General features: G+C 44.5%; 1 protein-coding gene across 1 annotated transcript in view; it reads left to right on the forward strand.

Annotated features, from left to right (window-relative positions):
- Nucleotides 1-9824, forward strand: part of LOC143809264 (uncharacterized) — a 107828-nt gene extending 98004 nt beyond the window's left edge. The window contains exons 3-4 of the mRNA XM_077292371.1: nt 8888-9023; nt 9253-9824. Of these exons, the coding sequence (XP_077148486.1) occupies nt 8888-9023; nt 9253-9678 (562 nt within the window). The 3' untranslated portion in view covers nt 9679-9824. The remainder of the gene's footprint in view (nt 1-8887; nt 9024-9252) is intronic.
- Nucleotides 9825-10221: the final 397 nt, after the last annotated feature.

Genomic DNA, 10221 nt, shown 5'->3' on the forward strand with positions numbered 1-10221 from the left:
GACCAGAATAGAATCTTCTGGTGAACCCAACCATTGAATAGAAGGTGTGACCCCTACCCCCTTCATGGGCGGATCCCAGGAGCTCAGACAAGCCATTCTTATTTTTGAGATCAGATGTGAGTTGATCCTTGAAGGAGGAGTGGGGATTCTTAGCTGAGGCAAGACCCCATGTCCATCTGTGACTGCGGAAGCGAACGGGGCGAGACTTGAGCTGAGGACATATCTCGTCGTTCGTGGGATTGTTTTGGGATCCCTTGGACTCGTGTGGACTATTGTTTTGTTAGCTGGCACAAGGATTATCGGGAAGTGCCCCCGAACCGGTTCCGGTGGACTAATTGTGGACTCTGTAGATCTACCTGCATGTGTTGTTCCAGCGTTCTGGATAATAAATCTGTGGAATCATCCCTTGGCCTGTTGTCCCTTCTTGCTCTGCCGTACACCCCGTCACACCTTCTCAGAGAACACATCCGCATAATCCTGAAGTGACTCAGGAACGCTTGAAGTCACAGCGGACACACATGTGGCCAGGCAATTCTCCTGACAGAAATCACTCCACTGGATTATGTCCTGAGTTTTCCAGTCAATCATCGGGTTGTGTGTAGACAACCATGGAAAACCAAGAACCAATTGTGCCGGAAGACTCTTGAGCACCTTACATGTGACCTGCTCGAAATGAAGAACCCCAATGTGGAGTTTAACCTCAGCCACGAACTCAGTAATCTCCCCCTGTGGAAGAGGAGCAGAATTGATGGTGACCACACGGATAGGATGAGGCAGTTTTTCAATCTTAAAACCAGCAGTGCGCGCAAACTCCTCATCAATGAGATTTGTGGCGGAACCACTATCCACAAAAATAGTGATTGGTATCTCTCTGCCAGCGACAACAACTTTGGCAGGGAGCATGCACTGAGAAATCATCATGGAGGATATACATAAGCTCAGATTGGACTCCTCCACACCCTCTGAGCTCAGAAGTTTTCCACCGTTGCATTTTTCTTTAACAGCAGAGGACAGATATTAATAAAATTACCATTTTTACCGCAGAGAAAACAGGCTCCCTGCTTCCTGAGTACAGGGGTACGATTCTTAACATGTGACACCCCTGCGATTTGCATAGATTCCGTGGGCTCACCTGCAGCAACCTCACGTGAACCTAAACCTTCACCCACAGGCGGCGTCTCATGATTCCCCTGACGCAAACGGCGATCAATGCGGACAACAAGACTCATAGCGGAATCTAGTGAAGCAGGAGTCTCGTACATCAGGAGGGCTTTTTTAACCCTATTAGAAACTCCATGAATAAAGTGACTCCGCAATGCTGGCTCATTCCACTGAGTGTCAACTCCCCAGCGGCGAAATTCAGAACAGTAATCCTCTGCAACACGCACCCCCTGGCAAATAGTGCGTAACTTAGATTCTGCTAGAGCCATTCTGTCTGGATCGTCGTAAATGTGTCCTAGACCAGAAAAGAAACTCTCCACTGAGTTAAATGCAACAGAATCAGACGGCAACGAAGATGCCCATGCTTGGGGATCCCCGCTCAATAATGACAACACCAGGCCCACACGTTGAGCCTCATTACCAGAGGAGATCGGGCGCATACGGAAATACAGTTTGCAAGCTTCACGAAAAGAAACAAATTTACTTCGTTCCCCAGCAAATTTTTCAGGCAAAGGAAACTTGGGCTCATTAACTCCTCCTGTCGCTCCAGCCTGTATATTAGATACTGCTAGTCCCTGTTGCTGCACTGCTCCCTTCAACTCAGTGACCTGTAGGGACAGCGCCTCCAACTGGCGGGTTATAGAAGTCATGGGATCCATGACAAAATACAGAGAAAAGGAAAAAAAAAAGGAACCCCTTTTTTTTGTTTTTTTGTTAGGCCGATTATAATGTCACGGGGATATAAGGAGGGCGAGAGCTAATAACCCGGGCCCCTGCAATTTCCCTCAGACTAGGGAAACCCTGTCTGACCCGCTACCTGAAGTTTACACTGAAGGTGTGCATGTTCAGGCCTCCACCCTCACCCTGACTCCTGATTCAGCCCTAGACTGAGCACCACTGCCCACCACCCAGTGAATGCAATAGACCAATACCCACAGTTATAACAAACAAGGATAAAGGAAAATATACACCACGCCGCAGTCAATCAGGAATACACAATAAAGGTGCAGGGCAAAATAAATACAAATATAGGAAGGAGTAAATAAGACAAAGGAAAATACACCACCAGCAAAGATTCTCCAACAACCAGCTCTCCACTCCAGACCGAGATAACTACGGATAAGACAGAAGCTATAATCGGCGACGCCCAAAGATCAGGAGAACCATTTAAAGGATATGGGCATGGCCCAGCTTCCAATCCGAGGATCAGATAAATTAACCCCGGAGCAGCCAGACGAAAACTAGCCGACGCCAATGAGCAAACAGTGGTCAAACGCGGAATTACCGCTGTCTGTCAGATGACCTGGTCTGGACAGTGTCCGACATGACAGTTGCTTTAGAATTTAGAGGGCACAGAGAACTACATAGCAGGTGCAGTAGTAGGGTCACATACGGCAACAGCAGCTCAGTATTGGGGTATCAGCAGGATAAGGCGTTTGTGCAGTTTGGGAATAGATGGTGATGGGGCTGGAATATGAGAAGTGAAACGTGTCTTTGTTGTATTCTCTGCAGCCGAGTCGTGGCTGGAAGAAGTTGTCATGTTGGTCTGTGCCAGATGGAAAAGATGGGAAAAATTAACGATTCCATCAGAAAGAACGTCAGCAGTAAGTCACTATCTGTAACTGTGCTGTGATCTCTTATATGTTCTGTAGGTCTAGTATCTACCACTGAGCAAATGGCGGCAATATCCATGTTGGTCTTTATATAGAGACTAGCTGTACTACCCGGCTTCGCCCGGGTTAATGACTGCTGTTAGCAAAATAGAATGTGTTAACAAAAATTTATTCTGCACACAAAAACCACAAAACAAATAGATAGAAATGTAATTATTAAAAGGCAAAAACTAAGCTAATAGAAGCATTTATTAACATATATTAGCTTTGTTATACTGAGAATGTCTTTGTTGCCTATATTAACCAATCAGAGCTCAGATTAATTAACTGTAGCAAAATAGAAGCTGAGCTGTGATTGGTTGCTATTGGCAGCCTGATAAATCCCCAGCCAACAGGAAGCCCTCCCCCCTGGCAGTATATATTAGCTCACACATACACATAATAGACTGGTCATGTGACTAACAGCTGTCGTATTTCCTATATGGTACAATTGTTGCTCTTGTAGTTTGTCTGCTTATTAATCAGATTTTTATTTTTGAAGGATAATACCAGACTTGTGTGTGTTTTAGGGCGAGTTTCATGTGTCAAGTTGTGTGTGTGTTGAGTTGCATGTGGCGACATGCGTGTAGCGACTTTTGTGAGATGAGTTTTGTGTGGTGACATGCGTGTAGCAACTTTTTGTGTGTCGAGTTGCATATGACAGGTTAGTGTAGCAAGTTGTGTGCAGCAAGATTTGTGCATGGCGAGTTTTGCGCGTGGCGAGTTTTATGTGTGGCGCGTTTTGAGTATGTGCGAGTTTTGTGTGAGGCAACTTTTGCATGTGGTGCAACTTTTGTACATGTGGCAATTTTTCTGTGTGTGCAAGTTTTGCATGAGGTGAGTTTTCCATGAGGTGAGTTTTGCACGTGTGGCGAGTTTTGCGTGAGCCTAGTTTTGCATATGGCGAGTTTTGCATGTAGCGAGTTTTGCGCGTGGCGAGTTTTGAGTGGTGACTTTTGTGTTTCGACTTTTATGTGGCGAGGTTGGTGTGTGTGTGGTGAAATGTGTGCTGAGGGTGGTATATGTGTTCAAGCACGTGGTAGTGTGTGGAGCATTTTGTGTGTGTGTTCATATCCCCGTGTGTGGTGAGTATCCCATGTCGGGGCCCCACCTTAGCAACTGTACGGTATATACTCTTTGGCGCCATCGCTCTCATTCTTTAAGTCCCCATTGTTCACATCTGGCAGCTGTCAATTTTCCTCCAACACTTTTCCCTTCACTTTTTCCCCATTATGTAGATAGGGGCAAAATTGTTTGGTGAATTGGAACGCGCGGGGTTAAAATTTCACCTCACAACATAGCCTATGACGCTCTCGGGGTCCAGACGTGTGACTGTGCAAAATTTTGTGGCTGTAGCTGCGACGGTGCAGATGCCAATCCCGGACATACACACATACATACATACATACATACACACATTTAGCTTTATATATTAGATTATCTTCAGTAACAGTCATCTCCTACATCCACTATTAGGCTGCGTCACTGAATTGTAATCAAGATTACCTGGTTAGGGACCCACTCAGACGTTTCGCCCCCAGAACCAAAACCCTAGCTACGCCTCTGTCTCTAGGTGAAGTCCTCCAGCTTCACTTTTCATCTTATCAAGCACAGACCGCCATCATTTCTTCCAGCCAGGGCTCGTCTCTGCAGGAAATAACAGTTATCTAGAGCTCCTCTTGCATAACATATTACTTAATTTTTTCCCAACTTCTACACTACACAGATAAAGAAAAAAAGGCGACATAGTGTCGCTCTGCACAGTAGCAGGACTGCCGCCCCCCATCCTCAAAAAATAAAATAAATACATCACTGCAGTAATAATATCCCTTACTTAGCCCTATGTTAATAATATCCCCCATCCTGGCCCTGTGTATCTCATTCCTCGCTCCAGCCATATGCTCTCTCATGATGCCCTCATGAGTATCCATTCTACCCCCATATGATCTCCCCATCCTTCCCCATCTGTCCCATGATCCTGCCCATCTGTCTCCATCGTATCCATTCTGCCCCATGATACTGCACCATGTATCTCCATCCTGCACCATGACCCTGCCCCATCTGTCTCCATCCTGCCCCATGACCCTGCCCCATTTGTCTCCATCCTGCTCTATGACCCTTCCCCATCTGTCTCTGTCCTGACTCATGACCCTGCCCCATTTGTCTCCATCCTGCCCCATGACCCTGCCTCATGTGTCTCCATCCTGCCCTATGACCCTGCCCCATCTGTCTCCATCCTGCCCCATATTCCTGCCCCATCTGTCTCCATCCTGCCCCATGTTCCTGCCCCATCTGTCTCCACCCTGCCCCATATTCCTGCCCCATCTGTGTCCATCCTGCCCCATATTCCTGCCTCATTTGTCTCCATCCTGTCCCGTTTCTCCATCCTGTCCCGTGTCTCCATTCTGCACCATGTTTCCATCCTGCCTCTATCTCCATCCTGCCCCATATCTCCATTTTGCCCCTGTGTCCCCATCTTGCCCCGTGTCTCCATCCTGCCCCGTATCTCCCATCCTGCCCCCATGTCTCCATCCTGCCCCCTGTCTCCATCCTGCCCCGTCTCCATTCTGTCCCATGTCTCTATTCTGCCTCAAGTGTTTACATCCTGCTCCTGTGTCTCCCATCCTGCCCCGTGTCTCCATTCTACCCCATGCTTGCCGCTTTCAATAAAAATAAAAATGAAAAAACAAAAACACTTTCTCCTTACCTGGCCACGGTCCAGCACCGACGTCCACCCCAGGCATTTCAAGCGTGGACTCGCCAGTGAATGACAATGACATTGGACGCAGGTTCAGTTTCTGCACCGGCAGAAGCCTGCCACTGGGGCCCGATGAGCAGAGGAGAAGGGGCCAGGTTGGCGTGCCACACTTGTGACACAAATAGACCAGATACAATTTCAGATCTACAGGTTCAGGAGCATTTGGGAAGCAGTGACCATAATATGGTAAGTTTCAATGTAATTTTCAAACAAACAAACCCACAAAAGGGGAAATGCAAACACCTGTAACTTTAGGAAAGATGATTTAAAAAAATTAAGGAAAGAGCTTAATTGTGTAGACTGGGACCATGTCATGGTAACTGGAAATACCAACCATTAATGGGGAGTGTTGAAGGAAATACTACTAGAGTCCTGTATAAATTTATACCCTCTGGTAATGAAAAGTCCAGGAATAAAAAGAAACCATTATGGATAAATAAGACACCACAAAGTTTAATAAACAAAGGGCATTCAAAATCCTTCAAGACCGAGAATACAGAAATAGCAGTTGAGGAGAATAAAGATCTCATTAAGAAATGTAAAAAAGAAATCAAGCTGCAAAGTTATCTACAGAAAAAAAAACAATCGCCAGTGACATTACCATAAATCCCCAGAAATGTAATAAATACATCAATACCAAAAAGAAAAAAAAAACAGATTGCATAGACCCCTTAAAAGACAATAATAATAAGATATTATAGAGGACAAAGAAAAGGCTGAGATATTAAACAGGCACTTCTCATCCGTGTTCACCAATGCAATGACTGTTCCAAAGATCACTCAACAAAAATCAAAGTTCAGCATCTAATATAACTAGTTTAACACAAGAAGTACACATGCATCTAAGCAAATTAAACATTGACAAATCACCCGGCCCAGATGGCATTCACCCCACGGATGTTGAGGGAGTTGAGCGCAGTAATTGACAGACCACTATATCTCATATTCTTAGACTCTCATGTAACAGGGGTGGTGCCACAGGATTGGAGGATGGCTGATGTGGTACCGATATTTAAGAAAGGTAAGAAGGTGAATTCAGACAACTACCTTCAGGTAAGTCTGACATCAGTAGTGTGCAAAGTATTATAAGAGATGACCTGTGGAGATACATTGCAGAGAATAATATAATAAATGACAACCAGCATGGATTCATGAAGGATAAGTCATGTCTGATGTTGGGTTTCTATGAGGAGGTAAGTGCAAATCTGGATGTCGGTAATGCGGCTGATTTGATTTATCTGGACTTTGCAAAGGCATTTGCTACTGTACCACATAACAGCCTTAAACTGAAGCTACAGAAGCAAGGACTGGGGAAAACTATAAGCAGATGGGTAAGGAACTGGCTAACTGAAAGGAAACAAAGAGTCATTGTAAATTGTATGCTCTCTAAATGGGATATAGGAAGCAGTGGGGACAACAGGGATCTGTACTAGGACCGATTCTCTTTAACCTCTGTTGTGAATTCTGTTCTTGGGCTCCATCCTGTGGTTGCAAATGGTATTTTTGGGAGTTCTGCTCTTGGGCTCCCTCTGGTGGTTTCAAGTGGAACTTAGCAGCTGCGTTCACTAATCGGTTTCCTGGCCTTGTTATTTAACTGGGCTCTTGGCTTTAGTGGATGCCAGCTGTCAATGTATTTCCTGTGGATTCTGTCCTTTCCTGGAAGTTCTCTGTTGGCCAGTCCATTTTCAGCTTAAGATAAGTCTGCTACTTTTTGGGTGTTTCCCTGCTTATGACCTTCTGTTCAGTTCAATTTATGTCTCTTTTGTCCAGCTTGTCATTATGAAATATTCCAGCTAGTTGGAAGCTCTGGGGGTCGCAGATTTGCCCCTCCACACCGTGAGTCGGTGTGGTGGTTATTTTTGTAAACTCTGCGTGGACTTTTAGTTTTTATACTGACCGCACAGTAGCCTTTCCTATCTCTGTCTATTTAGATAGTATTGGCCTCCTTTGCTAAAAAATCTAGTTTCATTTCTGAGTTTGTCATTTTCCCTCTTCACTCACCGTCAATATTTGTGGGGGGCTATCTTCCTTTGGGGGTTTCTCTGAGGCGAGATAGCTTTCCGTTTCCATCTTCAGGGGTAGCTAGTTCTTAGGCTGTGCAGAGGCATCTAGGCAGAGATAGGAACGCTCCACGGCTATTTCTAGTGTTGGTGTTAGGAGTAGGGATTGCGGTCAATAAAGTTACCACCTCCTCAGAGCTAGTCCTATTTTTGTTTTACCCACCAGGTCATTTCAGTGCTGCTCCTTAGCGAGTCCATGATTGGTTTTGCCCACCAGGTCATCTCAGTACCGCTCCGTACCCACCAGGTCATAACAAACCTCTTTATTAATGACCTAGTGGATGGGATTGAGAGTAAAGTGTCAGTCTTTGCTGACAACACCAAACTATGTAGGATATTAAAATCTGACTTCAACTTTACAATATGGCAAAACGATCTAGATAAGATGTCTGATGGGCAAACACTCGGCAAATGAGATTAAATGTAGATAAATTTAGAGTAATGCACCTAGGACGGAGTAATCCTAATGCTGCATATATATTAGATGGCAGAATCCTCGGGACTACAGAACAGGAGAAGGACGGGTATTCTGGTTACAAGTAATCTGAGCAGCAGCACTCAATGTCAAGAAGCAGCTGCAAAAGCAAACAAGATTTTGGGATGTATAAAAAGAAAGATAAAATCCTGCAATCCCAACAAATGTTTACCCCTTTATAAATCACTGGTGAGGCCACATCTAGAATATGGGAATTAGTTTTAGGCTCCACATTTTAAAAAGGATATTCATAAGATCGAGTCAGTTCAAAGACAGGCAACTAGAATATTACAAGGAATGTAGGCCCGTCATATGGTGAGAGGTTGGAAAAGATGGGCTTCTTTAGCTCAGAAAACAGATGCCTCAGAGATCTCATTTACATGTATAAATATAGTCAGTACAAAGGACGACACAGGACTTATTCCTTTGAAAAACCATAGGGATTTCCGGCAGCTAAATAGGAAAGGGTTCTTTACAGTTTGAGCAGTCAGACTGTGGAATAAAGACCACAAGAGGTAGTAATGGCCGACATTATTACAGCTTTTATACAAGGGCTGGATGATTTCTTCAATACACATTGAGGGTTATAGTTAATTTAGTGACAAAATGTACAATTGGTGCAGGAAGGTTGAACTTGATGGACCAAGGTCTTTTTCAACCTATATAACTATGGAACTATGATAGGGGGCAGCAGGGGGCTGTTAGCATGACCCCCTTCACCCCCCACGGCTGTGATATTTGACATAGTTTGCTGAGATTTGTTCCCTGCTCATTCAATAAGGTACAACCAGCTACTGGTAAATATGAACGACCTACAGGAGCAACAGAACGCGGAGATGGAAAATATGAAGGAGGTGATTTTCTTCATGGAGGAAAAGATAGCCTACCAGTGCACTGAGCATAGCAGAGACATCTGGGTCAGTGCACCGCTCCTATTCTCTATATACAGCACATCTGTAAAACGTATCCAGCATCTGTGCTCCAGATGTGTACGTTCTGATACTGCAGCTGGTGAAAGCATGCTCAATGCTGTAATCACAGACTGATCGGCCCCATAAACGAGGCCTGTAGCCCTGGAGTACACGTAAGGAGCACAGACTGAGAAGTTTGGCTATATGATATTTTTACATATCTCTCTTATTACAGGATGAGATGGGACTATTCCAAAGTCGCCTTTCTAAAATTGAGACCGAGCAGAAGCAGAATAGTTCGGCATTGGGGAAAGACGCCAGCAGCCAAGTCAAGAACCTTCTGCCAACCCTTTTGACTAACATCAGCCAAATACTCTTTGGCAAAGTCATGATGATCTGCTTAACTGTCATTGTGATCGTCCTTCTGACATGTCTATGTGCAGTCTCCATAAGTGTCATCCCCCTCAATACACCTGCCATTTACATCACATTGACACTGACCCTTGTATATGGCATCCTCAACCACTGGAGCGCAGTGTCAGACACCCTACGGAGGTCTTGGCCGGTTGCTCATGCCATGCATCTTATCAATAGACTCATTAATAATTACAATTTTTCATCTGCATTGGAAGAAGCCTGGGAACTACTATTTGAGGGCTAAACAAAACCAGCGAATGACCCAAAACAATGCACTTGCAAGTAATGACACTGACACCCCATGTCTTAAGCCCATACCCCTCATTATTTCGTTACTCTGTTCTGTTTTTGCATGTTCGTTAATTATTTTATTAAAGTCTGTTATTATCCAGTGTACATGTGCTATCCATAATTTCCTGTGTACAGACAAGATCATCATAGTGATACAATATTAGGAAATGTAAAGAGGTGATTCAGATTGGGGCAATAGGTACAGCTGCAGTACCAAAAGTGGCCCATAGAGCGGCACTGATTCTGGAAAGAGCAGACCTTTTAAAAAATTATGGGCAGTCTGTACATTAAGTCACTCTATATTATACATGCTGGACCAAAATATGATGACAGTAATTAAAATTCAACACAGGAAGTTATCCCTTAAGACAAAAAATTCTAAAAAGCATGATCTTGCTGCCCTTATCCCACACAAGATAAAACTGCTCTTGGTGCACATACCAATGTTATATGTCCAGGAACTGTCCCAATTCTCATGCTTTGTTACTTGCCATTC

Source organism: Ranitomeya variabilis, chromosome 2 (assembly GCF_051348905.1).
Source record: "Ranitomeya variabilis isolate aRanVar5 chromosome 2, aRanVar5.hap1, whole genome shotgun sequence".
In the NCBI taxonomy this organism is placed as follows: Eukaryota; Metazoa; Chordata; class Amphibia; order Anura; family Dendrobatidae; genus Ranitomeya; species Ranitomeya variabilis.